Below are 15210 nucleotides of genomic sequence, written 5' to 3'. Positions count from 1 at the left end.
CAACGTCCTCCACAACTAGATTGAAGAACAAAACGACAGCAACTTGTCTGTTCCCCTTCCCCAATTCCCCAGCACTGTTCCCATCCCCCCAACTCCCCAATAAAAATCTTTAAAATAAATAAATAAATAAATAAATAAATAAATAAATAAATAAATAAAACCAAAAAACTAGCAGAGCTGGAATTTGAACCCAGGCCCAAGGGACCCCCACGCGTGAGTCTGTTCCTTGCCAGTACACATGAGTTGGGTAGGTTCCTGGGGACAAATCCCAGAATCTCAGGGACAGCCTAGGACCCAGGAGCCCGTCACACTGTCCATCCTCCAGTTTGAGGATCATGTACAGTGGGGTACATTCTGGCAGATCAGACTTTTGTGATCACGTCCTTCTTAACCCGGAATTTTGAGGCCTGCTGTCTTGAGTCTGGCTCCACCAGCCACCCGCTGGGCACTGTACGGCACACAGTAGGGCTTGATGGGCAATGTGGGGGGATCGCCAAGAGCTTTCAAAGCTCTCAACTTCTGCTGACCTCAGATCCTAACCCCCATAGAGGATGTGACATCTGCTGAGCCAAACCCTGTGCTAAATACACTGCTCACGACATCTTGGTCCATCCCATCACAGGTCAGTGTCACCTGAGAACTCAAGACTCTTGGCACCAATGACTGCGTCCAACCCCCACCCTGCACACTAAGGGACCTGAGCCGACTTTAGCGTGGCTTCTGTTGGCCCAAGACCGTGACCCTAGGATGACGACCCCAGCCCCCTAAAAATGCCTGCCTGAGAAAGCTCACAGCTGCCAAGAGGATGTGCTGTGCGTTCCAGCCAATGCCTGACTACAGGCCCTCACTTCCCTTTTTCTTAGAAACATTTCCTTTAGAAAACTTGCAAATGTGAATCCTTTCCCTGTCCCTTTGAAATGTACCTTCTACAACCTAGGACCATCTTCCTCAAGGACTGGGAAGCAGGCTTTGAAACGTCACCATCAAAAAAGGGTGGTCCGCCACCTCCCAGCCTCTGCCAGAGGGTCGGAGCCAGTGAGTAGACACAGCTGGCTTGGCGGCAGGGACCTCTTCCGCTGACATCCTTCCGCTCTTTTCCTGAGCACGCCCCGGCCTTTCAACAGCCCCTTTTGTTTCGGTAGAGCTGAGACCAATTTACACTGAGGTCTCTCTCCCCTCCTGCAGTCGTCTAAATAAAACCTGACGTGCTACTGTAAAAGTGTGTGCAGGTTTTGTTTCTCTTTGACATATGGGCCCATTTCCCCCATGAGGTCACTGAGGCAGGTGAGGTCAGCCACTCCCCAAGGTCACATGAACAAGTTGTGGGTCTGAGGCCTCCGGGTCCTGCACTCTCACCTGTATCTCGGCCAGCTTGTTAACCCCACGTGCGTGGCCTTGGAGGGCAGGTGTTAGCAGCCCCTCCAGGGCCCAGCAGAAATCGGGGCAGCAGTCAGCTCTGACAAGCAACTTTTTGTAGGCATATGCCCCGCGAACATGTCATTTAATATGAATGTGTGTCAGTCCCAGATGGGCTGCCCCGCCCCTGCCCCTCACCTTCACACGACCGGCCATCGGCCGAGAGCCGGAAGCCCGCGGTGCAGCTGCAGTAGTAGGAGCCCAGCGTGTTCTCGCACTTGTGGCCACACAGGCGCCCGGGGTAACGCCGGCACTCGTTGACGTCTGAAACAGAGCAGGCGGGCAGCTCAGGGACAGCGTCCTCCCCCGGCAGCGCCACACTCCGCCTCCTCCTCCCATGTCTTCAGCCTCATTTCTCAGAGGCAAAGTGACTTGTCCTCAAAATAGGGCAAGCCAGTGGGGGAGCTGGGGCCACACTGGGCCAGCCTCACGTCCTTCCATGACGGTATGTCTGGTTCTTCACCCCAGAGCCCCAAGGGAGGGTCCGCGGGGCCTGACCAAGGGGCCCTGAGGATGGGCGGGGCAGGCGCCAGCCAGCAGGGTCTGTCCCCACTCCTGGTGCTCAGGCCACCATGCTGTCTTCAGTTCTCACTGCCCTGGACTGCTGCCCTGGGAAATCGTTATTCCTTGGGACGTTTGTAGGGTGGGCTGGAGCCTCGTAAACATTTGGAGATCCTAGGTCAAACAGCACCTGCTGTACAGGTGGGGAAACTGGCTCATGCCTGGGAGGCGGCAGCAAGAACTGGGACTGGGATGGGGCCTCTTGGCTCAGGGTCTTTCTCTGGGACTGTCACAGGCTGGTTCTCTTTGGCGCCACCTGGCCGGATGCCCCGAGGCCTAGGCAAAGACCCACGTACCCACACATGTCTTGCTGATGCCGTCGAAATGGTAACCAGTCTTGCACTCACAGCGGAAACTTCCAGGGGAGTTCACACAGTGGTGCCCTGGGCCACAGGGCTCGGAGGGTGGTGAACATTCATCTACATCTGGCAAAAGAGAAAGACATGTGGAAAAACCTTTAGAGTGTGTTTGTTTCCCCTGGATCAGAAAGGAAAGAGCACACTAAAATGTACCCTGACAAAGCACCGTTGTTTATTCTTCAACCCAATTTTGCGACACCTACAGCATGTGTCGGGCCCATGCTGGGGAGGCAGCTAACCAGGCCACCCCCCTACCCTTGGAGGACTCCCACTCTGGTCAGCCAGCAGTGACCTTAGTTAAGCCGGAAATGCCCAGTGACTGGGGGAGATGCTGAGGAAGTGCCCTGGGAGTGACAGGGAAGAAGACCCCCCCTGGCTGGCAGGGACCTGGGCAGGCTGGGTGCAAAGGCCTCTGTCCTGGGCCCAAGGGAATGGAGGGGCAGGTGGGCAGAGGGAGTAATGGAAGAGCAAAAAGCCCAGAGAGAGGAAAGGGCAGGGTTTGTATGGGGCGCAGCAAGACCTATTTCATCTGGATTATCAGGTTTGTGAGGTTGGGAGCAGCTCTGAGTGACGGAATTATAAGCAGGGGCATCTGTCCTCTGTTTGTTAGCAATGGGGGCTGTGAGCATGGAGGGGCAGGAGAGCTCTTGGCTCAGTACGACCAGACAGAGTGAAGGGGGCAAAGCTGGAGGCCGTGAGTGGGTTGATATTCTACTGCAATAGTCCAGGCAACAGATGACAAAGTCCTATGCTTGGAGACCGCAATGGGACGGACAGGCGGAAATCGCTTCGCTTGGGGATCTACTCTCGCCTTCCGGGGAAGAAAGGGTTGTGCTGGGAGCAGACAAAAAGATCCACTTCAGATTGGTTTTCTTTTTTAATACCAACCAACACAGCGGGTTCCCTCCTCGTTGAGATGGTAGCCACGGCCACAGTTGGGCACGTTCTTCTGGCACGTATAGGAGCCCTCCGTGTTGATGCACGTGTGCCCGAGCGGGCACGTGGGACTGATACTTAGACACTCATTGATATCTACAGCGGGAAAGACGGAGAATATGTGGTCAAACACGGCGGGCTTCCCCAAACCCAACGAGTCGATCACCAAAGAAGCCCCACATCCCCCCTCTTTGCAAAACTACAAACAGGTACCATGGCGTCCTCACCCTGGACCACGTTGCACCCTCCCAATAGGCTCCCAGGTTTCGCCAGCACACACTGCCTTAAATACCACCGCCCTGGCCCTAAACCTTCAATGCGCCCTTTTGCTGCACTGAGTCCGGAGCAGCCTGCTTGGCTTCTAGGCCCTTCTATGGTCAAGTCCCCTCTGAATCCCACGTGGTGGACTGGGAATTCAGGTGCCGTCTGTATCCATGCACGCCACATGGTATACGGAGTGTCTTCCCTGAGCGGAGTGCGGGGCTAGGGAGACAGAGGTGGCTGTCCCCTCAGTGCCAGCACTATCGCCCTGCGAGGCTCTGGGCTCCTCCGGTGAGTGGCCAGGCCCCGCCTGCCTCCCAGCCTCACTCTGGGCAGTCTGTGCTGCAGCCCAGGCTCCAGCCCTAACAGCACACGTATGGCTCCTGAAGAAAGCCACTTGGGTTCCAGCTTTGTGCCTTTATTCACATGGTCCCTGCCTGGGAAGCCACCTCCCTTGTCTGCCTGGTAAACATGCCTCTTTCAATGCCCAGTTTAGTGCCACCTCCTCAGGGACACCTCCTGCCACCCCCGTCTGGGCTCCTCGGGGCCTGTGCTGACTTGGGCCCAGTGGGAAGGGCTGCCCGCTCTAAGTGCACTGCAAGAGAGGCCTCCCTCCCTGACCGGACACACCTCCGACACGGGCACCGTGGGGTGTTCCCTTGTGATGGACACACACCTAGCAAGTGTGAACCAGTAAATAAACAAGGAGAGCGAGGCTACACATCTATTCACGCCCCACGCTTACATCGGGGTAAAGCCACACAGATTGAACTTCCTACTAGGGGTCGTCGTCTTCTAAAAGCACCTAAGTTTTTCAGAGTCACCTATTCAGACACTCGCAAAGCATCTAGGGAGCAAAGAGAAGAGCATGATGGCACAGGACCCCTGAGCGGAGGGCAAGCCCACCTTCCTCAGGCAGACCAATCAGCCCGACTCCCTCCCGCCACAGGAGTCAACCTTCTTACACCAGCCAAGCACCTAACAGTTTACAAAAGCTTTTATGTCCATTACTGCCCTTGACAACCACAGCCAGCCTGCAAGCTAGGCAGCGCCCCGATTACTGTCTGCATTTTATAAACAGGAAACTCCCCGAGCACAAGGCCAGAGTTGGGGCCCACACAGGTCTAGCACGAGGGTCTCCTAAAATCGGGGGTCGACAAACTACAACCCACCGGCCCAACCCAGCCCCCTGCCTGTTTTTGCAAATAACAGCCCCAGAGCACAGCCTGTACTTTTATGTACTGTGCATGGCTGCTTTCACAAGCCGAGGCAGAAACCCTGTGGCACGCAAAGGTGGTATTTGCCATCCAGCCCTTTATAGAGAAAACTCGTGGGCCTCTGCCTTGTGCCAAGAATCAATGCAGCATTTAACAACAATATTGCGCCCTTCCATCCAAGCCTTATGCCTGCCAGTAAGCTCCACAGTTCCCAAACTCTGTGCCGTGGGACACTGGTCTCCTGGAGACATCATGTGCTCCACTGAAAGGGGAGTCCCCCAGCCCGTGAGCTGCATGGGACAAGGATCAGGCAATCAATGAGTGAGTGAGCGAGTGAGTGAGTGAATGAATGAATGGGGGAGCGAACAAACAAATAATTAACACAATAGAAAAGGTCTGAGAAGTTTGGGAACTCGTCGGATGGACAATCTCTCCCTCTCAGGGGCTCGCGTGGGCAAAGCCCAGGCAATCCCAGCTGCAAAGGGCCCTGTTCACTTTGTTTAATCCAATGACCACGGAAGCCTTTGCTGCCCCAGGACGTGTGACCGTCCCGATACCCGCGTGAATCAGAGTGTGGGAAGCCTGCACCGGCCCGCTCTCATCCTCACTAAGCAGAAAGGAAGACGGTGAGCATGGGGAAGGGGCAGAAAGAAAAAGAAAAAGGAAACCCGACGGAGATGTGTCTCAAGGCTCTCAGCGACCAAACCTCAAGGTTCTAGAACATCCTATGTTTTATAATAGGGAAAGAGGCCTTCTAAGAGTCTGTCCTTCCCTTTGTGCTGGCCCCTCAGTGGGGCCAGAGGCTCTCCAGCTATAAGGCTGTCTACTGCATGGCCACTGGGGGGTCCAAGGGGCTTGAGAGGCCCCAGGGAGGCTTCCAGGAGCTCCAGGAAGAGTTGCCCACCACTGATCAGGCTAAAATGGGGGAGTGAGCATGCCGTCAGCAGAGGTATGCAAGCAGAAGACGCAGGGCTCAGGCAGAGGAGGGGAGCTGCCCTCTCTCTGAAATGATCCTGAAGTGATCATTCTGTCTTGATACACTTTCTCCTTGTAAAGAATTGTTTTGGATGATGCAGTCATTTGTAAAAAGATGACATAAAACTACTGACATAAAATGACGTCCCAACACAGTGTTAAGTGTGTGTGTGTGTGTGTGTGTGTGTGTGTGTGTGTGTGTGTGTGTGTGTGTAGGGGCGGGGGTGGGGAGAGTAAGTGGCAGAAGTCTGGCCCCATTTTCATCAAAAACAAGAAGTCTCGAAGGAGCAGGAGCTGAGAAGGGCGCAAACACGCTGAGCACGGGAGGAGTTTTTCCTTTCTGCACTTGGGTTTTGTTTGCTTCTGGGTAAATAAAAATGTGTATAACTTTTGAAATAAAAAATAATAATTTTAAAAAGAATCCTGAACTTGGCTGCAAGGATTATGTGCCCATGAAAAGTGGCCCCCGCCACCCCCGCCCAGTGCTGGGATGAGGGCGCCCCTGAACATTTGTCCTTGGCTGAATAAACAGATACTGGCCGGCTGGACCTCGGCCCATGTCCTGAGTTCCAGGCTCCTGCGAGGTTTTGCTCCACTCCTCTGGGCCCTGCCCCATCTAGGGGAGGACACCGAGGGGGCTGTCCCTTTCTGCTGCTCTGAGGTCTTCCCCTGGCCGGTGCTGCACTCTGTGGAGGGAAAGCCAGACTCAGTCGGGACTTGCAAATGCCCCTGGTTGGTGGGAACCGAGCTGCCTTTGCCATGAGTCAGGGTTTCCATCTCTAGCAGATGCCAGCCTCCTCCACCGAGTCCCCTCCACGCACGCAGCAAGTCTGGACCGGACTCTCCTCCTTGCTGGCTCTGGGAGAGCCCACAGCCTCCTGCTCACCGGCCTTCCCAAGTGACGAGTGACACCAGCCCGGATGGCAGGAGGCTGGTGGTGGTTGGGTTTAGGCAAGGCCCCTGCCCTATGGGGTCACTGTTCTAGTTGTCATTAAATATTCTGGGGTGGTTAAAAGAAGGGCTTTCAATGCCAACTACCATTTCAAATCAAAGATCAATACAGATTTCTCTAAAAGAGGGTGAGCTAGAAATAAGACGGAAACTCTCAGTCCCTTGCTCATGGAAGCGCCAGCCTTTTAAGGAGGGGTGATTGGGGCAGCCCCAGGGAGGGTGAGCTCTGACTAGTGGTGTCTGCAGCTCAGATCAGGGGATAAGTCTTTCTGACCTCAAAGGCAGAACCCAGATGCTTCTGCTGAGCAGAGGTTGAGGGCAGGCCAGCAGATCTGGACCCGATGCCAACAGCAAACAGTGACCAAGCCAGGGGCTTAACCTGGGGCACTGCAAGGAAAAGGGGAGTCCCCCCTCCTACTTCCAGAACAGGTAACGCCGCCAGCTGCTCCCGCTCCCTCACCCCCATCCCACACCACTTCTCCAGCCTGAGCAGTCTTACCCAGACCTCCTATGTTTACTAAGTTGACATGGGATTTTCTTTAATTTCACATTGGTCTTTTTCTGAGAGCAACACAGTATTGTTTGATTGTGGTGAGATATACATAAAATTTACCATTTTAACCATTTTTAAGTGTACAGTTCAGCGGCATTAAGTATATTCACGTTGTTGTGCAACCATCACCAGCACCATCCATCCATTCACCTTCCCCAACCAAAAACTCTGTGACCTTGAACACTAACTCCCTTGCCCCTAGTCCCCACCTCCCCCACCCCAGCCCCCTGGCAATCACCCTTCTACTCCGTCTCTATGAATTTGACTACTAACACAGGTTATCTTTCAAAACAATTTTTTAATATTCCTGGCACTTCACAATCACCTTGTTTAACCCTTGCCTCAAGCCCACAAGCCAGATATTACGATTACTCCCATTTTATAGAGGAGGAAAATGAGACCCAGAGGAAGTAAGTAAATTACTTACTAAGGTCACTCAGTTCAAACCCAGGTGTCTCTGACTCAAAATCCAAGTTCTCTCATCTAAACCAGGGGTTGTTCAAACTCTAGCCCCGGGGCCAAACCCAGCCTGCTGATGGTTTTTGTAAATAAAGTTTTATTGGGACACAGCCCTGCCCATTGGTTGACATGTCTGTGGCTACTTTCCAGGTGCAACAGCAGAGATGAGTAGTTCAAACAAAGACGGAAAGGCCCACAATGTCTAACATACTTGCTATTCGGCCCTTTATAGAAAAAGCACGCCGACCTCTGTTCTGTATGCTGTGCAGCCCCCTGTCTGCTCACCCCGCCTGGTGGACCCCATCAGCCCTGGCGGGAGTGTCTTACCAATACAGTTGCCTAAAGCATCTTGTATAAAGCCACTCTTGCACTGTAGCTTGGGTCTGCAGCGGAAGGATCCCAGAGTATTCTGACAGATAAAATCGGGGAGGCAGTTATGAATACCACTCTCACACTCGTCAATATCTGGTACATCATAAAAAAAGGAAATTGTTAGCAAGAGTCCTGCCAGAAGCATTTTACAACACTTTAAAATCACAAGAAAGTTTTGTTTTTTTTTAAATGCTCATTACTCAGACTATATAACCCAAACCATTTCCACACAGAGGTCATATACAAAAGGGGCCTGAGTTAGCCAAACAGCGCTCGCAATGTTGAAGACTTAAAATCCTAACTTTTTCCCCAAGGCTCTTATGAGACAAACTTCCTGTTATAGAATAAATAACCCAGGCATTTTCCTGGCAACGTGTGGCCGATTTTTTTTTTTTTTTCATTTTAGGGTAAGCGCATGTTTTGTTTAGCTCATACAGCAACGGTCTTAGTGGCAATAAACACTGTCTCTATAAACTCATTCACTCTGAAGCTGTCACAGTGTTTCAAACATGAACAATGGTGATTGTCATGATTGGAGTGTTGGCTGCCCTTCCCCTGAAGTTCATGGCTGTCAAATGTTCAAAAGTGGATGCTCGGTTGGCCAGGCCCCTGGGTTCTCGGGTCCAAACCACCCAGCGAGTCTGCAGGGGTGGAGTGGGCTGAGCTTCTCCAAAGCCCTCAGATGTCAGGAGGGTGTGCCTCGCTTTTGAGCTACCCTCATAACTCAACCAGCATTTTTACACAAGTGGTTGGTCGTCTGAAGGGCTGGCAACCCTCAGCAGAAAACTATGTTCTAACAGATCCTCATCAAAGCCTTATCTGCCAAATAACATCTATGGCTTGGCGGGGGAAGGTCAGCAGCCAGAAATGTCATGTTTTCATGCCGTGGGAAGGGCGCTTTGAACTTCAGGGAAGCTTGGAGTCAGATGGAAGGCAGCTGTTGTGCAAAATATAATTTTTGGTTTTTGGTGTTGTTTTTTTTTTGTAACAAGCACATGTGAGCACCTGAAACGCATTCCTGATCTTGTTTTTAAAGGACCATGCTCTGAGCCTTTTCAGAAATCCCAACTAGCCATTGCCATGAACTCAGCGTTCAGGTAAAGGAGGTAAACCTTTACGAACAGCACTGGCCGGTGCCCCAGGCGGCCACAAGGGGGCGCCTTTCCCATCACCTATCTGCTGCGGAGATGAGGATTTTAGACGCGGAGCGTGTTATATATATACCTTTGCAGTCATTGTGCTCTGTGAGCTCATAGCCAGTCCCGCAGCTGCTGTCTCTTTGGCAGCGGAAAGAACCCACTGTATTGATGCAGGTCTCTCCAAGCCGGCAATTGTGGCTGCCCGTGATGCATTCATTGATATCTAGGAGAGGCGGACCGACACAGGAGTCAGCAGCGGGAACAACCTGACCAGAAGGCAGAGCGGATCGGTTCCCTGCACCCAAGTCCCCACACATTGCGTATTCAGGCTGCGTACCGGACTGGAGCCCTGGGCTCTCACCGCCTAATCAGAGCAGTGGTTTCTCTCCCCAGCTAAGTTTCAGATCTATTCGTCCTTCGGAGCTCCCGCTAAGCAAGTGCCAGGCCAGGCTGGAGTCATGTGACCCTTAAGGCCCCTATAGAGGGCTATAACTTTCCTCCATCGTCTCTCTCATAGACGAGGGACCGAGAGAGGCTGGACTCAGAGTCCAGTCAGACCCCAAATCCAACCCTTTTTCCCAACGCGGTGTTTATATTCTCCTGGGTGAGAGCATATGGTACGCACTCCAGGGACTGCTGGAAAGCCGGTCCAGGGTTGTTCTTCACCGACCAACGGGACCCCGAGTTGTGCAAAGTGGGCCCTGCCTGGACGGCAAGTAGAGGCGGACGGTCCCCAGGGCAGCGACCTGCCATCCTGCCGCCCCCGGAGCAAGGTGCACTTTTACCTTCACAGGAGACGCCGTCCGGCAGCAGCTGGTAGCCCACAAAGCAAGAGCAGACGACCTCCTCGCCCGTGTCCCGGCACTGCTGTTTGCAGGGCCCGCCGCCTGCAATCGGGGCAAACGTGAGCCGGAGGCCAGACACACACCACTGACCTTTTGCTTTTCCAGTTCTGTTTGGACTCGACCTGAGGCAATGTCCTCAGGGTGGCTGACAGAGAAAGGCAGGCTCCCCAGGCTGGAACCCACTGCAGCCTTCACAGCACCCCTCCCTTCCCGCGGGAGACCCCCAGAGTCTGGCTCTGGGCACTCCCAGGGCTGCTGCTTCCAGTCCCAGCCCTGGTCTGACAAATCGGGCCGTATGCAGGGCAGTCGGACCCTGTCGGCTGTAATGGAGCTGGAAGGGGCAAGGCAGACAAGAGTGCAAGGTGCCGCCTGGTACAGACACCGAGGGGGCTGGCCCATAAGGGAGGCAGGGCCTGAAGAGCCCCCCTCTGCCGCTCACGTCCTTCTTGGTCCAGCCTGCGACCTTAACCCCACTAGCATTGTCTCAGCTCGGCCAGCCGCTCGCCCGGCTCCCGGAGCAGCCCTGGCTACCCCTCTAACCGCACTTCCTGCAGGCCAGCCAGCGTGATGCCCCAAGAGCAAATCTCATCGGGACAAACCTCTTCCAGGTAAAGGTCCGGGAGGTACAGACTGACAGCTGCCCAAGGCCTGCTGGGCCCCCCACGTCTCCAGCCTCTTCCCCCATCCCTCTGGGTCCCCACCCCCGATGCCCCAAATCCCCTTTGACTATTGCCTTCCTGGCTAACCCACCCTCACCCATTGCTCACCAGCTATCCCCGCCCCCAGGAAGACCCCCCCACGCCCGCCAGAGAAGATCACAAGGCTTCCTGGGGCTCTCTGCCCGCCCCGACGGCCTCTGTGCAGACGGTCACTACACACCAACCACATCATTTGGTGATTACTATACTGGCTCCCTAGTGAACGCCCCAACCACAGGGCAAGCTGCTGAATGAACCTGTGGAGCAGACCTGCCATTCTAGACATGCTGGAATGTTCCATGAAAGAGAAACAGTTTATCATCTGAAAAATTAACCTGCTAACTCTATATTTGCAAACGTCTCTCTTGAGACAAATGGATATTACGGATGGTACGGCTGCGCTCCCGGACACAAAGTCAGATAACACTCAGCGCCCTACCCTGAGGGGGCTCTCAGCTTTGGGGGAAGCTGGTGTTCGCTGCTCGTGGAGCCTGGGAGGAAGGTCATGGTCAGGTGGATGCTGTCGGGGGAGGGTTTTTAATGCCAGCTTCACACAAGGCCCCTTCTCTCGGCCCACCTTCTCCCTCCCTCGCCCACCAGGCCTCAGCCAGGGGGAGAGCGAAAGCAAGGAGCCCAGGAGTGTGGGGAGGACGATGGCTTAAAGGTGACACCCAGCCAAAGGGCAGTTTTCAGGTGAACCCGAGTAAAACCCGAGGTCCATCTCCCAGGGAGACTATCACTGACTTCCCTTCTGGCTTCATTACCACCAAACGGCCCAGAGGCTCACCTCGGCAGCGGTCGTTCAGGTATGGGTCCTCTTGTTCCTCCTCAATCACAGACATCTTAGCTAAGGGGCGAGACAGGCAAAGGCACGTTTAACCACACGCGGTGTCCCATCTTCTCTCTGAAGACACCCTGAATGTTTTACCTTCTTGTAAATATCAAGCAGTGATGACCATTTGTGTATCTCCTGACAGCTCAGTATTCACCTTCTCCTTTTTGAAAGGAGAATCACCCTCACAAATGTAGCTTAAATCTCCAAAAGACCTATTATAACAGAAAAGCATTGGCATAAAGGCCTGTCGTTATCAACTCAACGCCAAGCGCTGTTACAGGTTGAATTGTGTCCCCCAGAAGCTGCTGAAGTCCTAACTCCCAGCACCTGTGAAAGGACCTTACTGTGGAGAAGGGTCTTTGCAGATAATCTGGTTAAGATGAGGCCACTGGGTGGGCCCGAATCTGATAGGACTGTGTCCTTATAAAAAGGGGAAATTTGGACATAGCGACAGACACACATATAGGAAAAATGATGTGAAAAAACAGGGGGAAGATGGCGCTCTCAAGCCAAGAAATGCCTGAGGCCACCAGAAGCCAGGGGACAGGCCTGGGGAAGTTCCTCCGTCACAGCCTCAGAAGGAACCGGCCATGCCGACACCTTGATCTTGGACTCTGGCTCCAGGCTGGGAGTGGAGACGTGTCTGCTGCTTAAGCCCCCCGTTCATGGTATTTCATCCCAGCAGCCCCAGAAAATGAACACACTTATTTCATCCAGTTTGGCTGCAAAGCTCACTCTAGCTAGTGCCGGTCATCAATACTCACTCATTCGGTTCATTTAATGAGGGAGTGTAAGCACCTGCTCTGTGGGTCAGCCCCCGGCACAGACCAGGCCCCCACTCTCAGTAGAAAACGCCAACGGGGCAATGGAAGAGACACTCGGCAGGGTGTAGGGGCCCTAACTTAATAGGGTGGAATTCCACTAATAGTTCTGGCATAAAGGAAATGGGTCAGTCCTTTTAACTTGGGGGGACTAGAGCCAAGGGTGGGAAGAATCTCGAGAAATACTTGAACACCAAGCCGTCGGATGTGGAGGACCCTTCCACCAGACAAAATGACAGTGATCACAGGTCAATCATATCTAAAGAGATGAGAAAAAAGACCGCAAAGAAATGCGGCTCAATGGAGATGGTATTTATCTCTATTTCCTCTTCCTTCCACCTTTCTGTAGCTTCTAAAATGCCCACGGGGAGCATATAATGCATGCACCCCAGAAAAATCACCATGATTAAGAAGGAACATATTAGTAATACTGCTATAAAATTCAATATGACAACTTACATATACTAACTGTGCACAATGCATTTTTTCTCAGGGGCTAGTAAAATCCGGTAAGGTCTCTAAATACAGTAATACGTTGGTTTGCGAGCATAATTTGTTCCAGGAACAAACTACTTGTATTGCAAGACATCGCTCGTTTACCACGTTAAAATGTGTTAGAAATGTTTGCTTGTCTTGTGGAGCACTCGCAATCCAAGATTTTACTGTAATTCCAAGAACTTTTCACCAGCGGACGCACCGAGCAAAGGATGTTTAGAGTGTGAATCATCTCTTCTAGGTTAGGAGCTGGGAGCACCTTTGCTTGGGGTATTTAGTTTGGGGACGTTTTATTCACTTGGTGCCTTGAATCCCAGCAAAGTCCCTCCCACGTGCCAGGCACAGGCTAGGGTATCTAGACCCCATCCTCCAATAGGGCTCATCATGCTAAGGCCAGGAGAGCTCGTGAAAAACTATTTATCAACCAAGTGATGAGGTCATGAAGATTTCCACAGCATTCTGTGGAGCCAGCAAGCCTGGCATGGAAAAACCGCTATTCCTGCGAGAAAACGAAGCCTGAACCTGCATTTCCCCAGGCTCGTTCTCCCAATCTGTAGAATGGGAATAACCAAAATGTGCCCCAGCACAGTTCTTCCCAAACTACCTGTGGTAAAGGAATGGGGGTCTTTCCCCACCCAGCCTTAGACCGATACTCTGATCACATATAATAAAAAACGAATTACCAGAAAAATGAAATTGACATACGAGCTTTGTTTTTTAAATTTAGACATAAGTGACTCTATCAAGTGCTTCTAGAAGATTCTGAAAGCTTATTCTCAGTTCTGTATTTACTTTGTCACAGGCCAGCATTGGTCTGTGGGCGCTCTGTGTGGCCCTGTGGCAGCACACAGTGGGTCTGCAATAAATGTTAATGGAAGGGATGAAGGCATAGCTGTGACTGGCAGGAGGGAGGGCAGGGAAGTCCTCACAGAGGCTTTGAGGAAAGTCTGGGGCAAAAATTGAAGCAGATTAAAGATAAGACATCTGGAGCAGCAGGAAAGCCCAGAGATGATTACTGAAACAAGACACATCCACAAAAGCTGTCCCCAGAGACCAAAGGAGAAATTCTCCACCCAGATGAAGACTTTGGGTTTGTTTAAAGTAAAAATGTCATGTCTGATTTCAAGTCAAGGAAGAGTCAGAGTGTGGTTCCAATCTCTCTTTACGACGGAGATATTGGAACTCAGTCCCAAGGCATCCATGGGGCCCTGGAAGTGAGAAATCAAAAACAAAAAATGAAAGACTGGTCCATTTGACCTAAACCCCTAAAGCCACGGGGGTCACAAAACCATAGCGATGATGGAAGACCTGACTTAGGGACCATAAGTCTGTGAGCGATTCCTTCCTAATCTCTCCCTGCCCCCTACCCACTTTTAACAGAGGGGGGATGGAGCTCAGAGTGAGAAGGAAAGGGGCCCAGAGTCACGCAGCAAGCTTAAAGCAGAGCAAACCCCCCCCCCGAAATTTTCCAGGGCTATTTCCATGATGGCACAGGAAACCACTGCAATAAGGGGAAGAGGTTATAAGGCAACGCGGACGTTTCCTGAACCATGTAACTGAACCATGTCCCAACGCTTCAGGATCTATCTGGCTTCGGACAAGTGGAGGGTGGAGAGACAGGACTGGTGGACACATAGCTGGGAGCTCTCTCAAAGCTGCTCTTGGGGTCACTTGCCCCTTTGCTGAATAAGTATCTACGATTTGAAAGAGCAGAGCCTGCTATGAGTGAGTGGGGCTGCCCCAGCCTCTTGGCCACACATCATGGGCGCAGATGGAGGGAGAGCACTGGCCAGGAGACGGAAGGCCCGCGTGTTCCCTCCTCCAGGCGTCGGCCATGTGACCTTGAGTATCAGGTCCTCCTCCATGAGATGAGAGCGAGGGCAGCCACCCACCCTGCCCAGGGCTGTTGGAGACACAGGGAAGAACTGTGACAGCAAACGTTTATAGAGCCAGGCACCGTGCCACGCACTGCCATCATTCTCCCATTTAGTCCTCAGCAACCTTATGAAGTAGGACTGTAATTATCGCCGCTTCACAGATGAGGAAACTGAGGCCTGGATAAATCAGTTTGCCAAAAATACATGTTAAGACAGGGACATGAACCCGATCTGTCAGGTCCCAGATCCGAAGCCCCCAGTCTCACTCCAGGACAGCGGCTCTCAGATTAGATCACAAGAGTGAAACTGCTCTGACAACTAGAACCTGTCTGCGCTGAGCTACGGCAATGGTAGGCGTGCGTGCCCACACTACCTGTGAGGGTTAATTTTATGTGTCAACTTGGTTGGGCCACAGTATCCAGATATTTAGTCAAACACTC

General features: G+C 52.6%; 1 protein-coding gene across 2 annotated transcripts in view; it reads right to left on the bottom strand.

Annotated features, from left to right (window-relative positions):
* FBLN1 (fibulin 1) overlaps positions 1 to 15210 on the bottom strand; it is a 78834-nt gene that overhangs the window by 39867 nt on the left and 23757 nt on the right. For both annotated transcript variants that reach the window (XM_019651725.1, XM_019651726.1), the window contains exons 5-11: positions 11530 to 11589; positions 9985 to 10086; positions 9285 to 9422; positions 8016 to 8153; positions 3225 to 3368; positions 2274 to 2402; positions 1555 to 1680 (exon numbers count right to left, since the gene is read on the bottom strand). In XM_019651725.1, coding sequence (XP_019507270.1) covers positions 1555 to 1680; positions 2274 to 2402; positions 3225 to 3368; positions 8016 to 8153; positions 9285 to 9422; positions 9985 to 10086; positions 11530 to 11589 — 837 coding nt within the window. The remainder of the gene's footprint in view (positions 1 to 1554; positions 1681 to 2273; positions 2403 to 3224; positions 3369 to 8015; positions 8154 to 9284; positions 9423 to 9984; positions 10087 to 11529; positions 11590 to 15210) is intronic.

This window comes from Hipposideros armiger, unplaced genomic scaffold, assembly GCF_001890085.2.
Source record: "Hipposideros armiger isolate ML-2016 unplaced genomic scaffold, ASM189008v1 scaffold_164, whole genome shotgun sequence".
NCBI classification, from domain to species: domain Eukaryota; kingdom Metazoa; phylum Chordata; class Mammalia; order Chiroptera; family Hipposideridae; genus Hipposideros; species Hipposideros armiger.
This window is presented reverse-complemented; position numbering and strand designations above follow the sequence as displayed.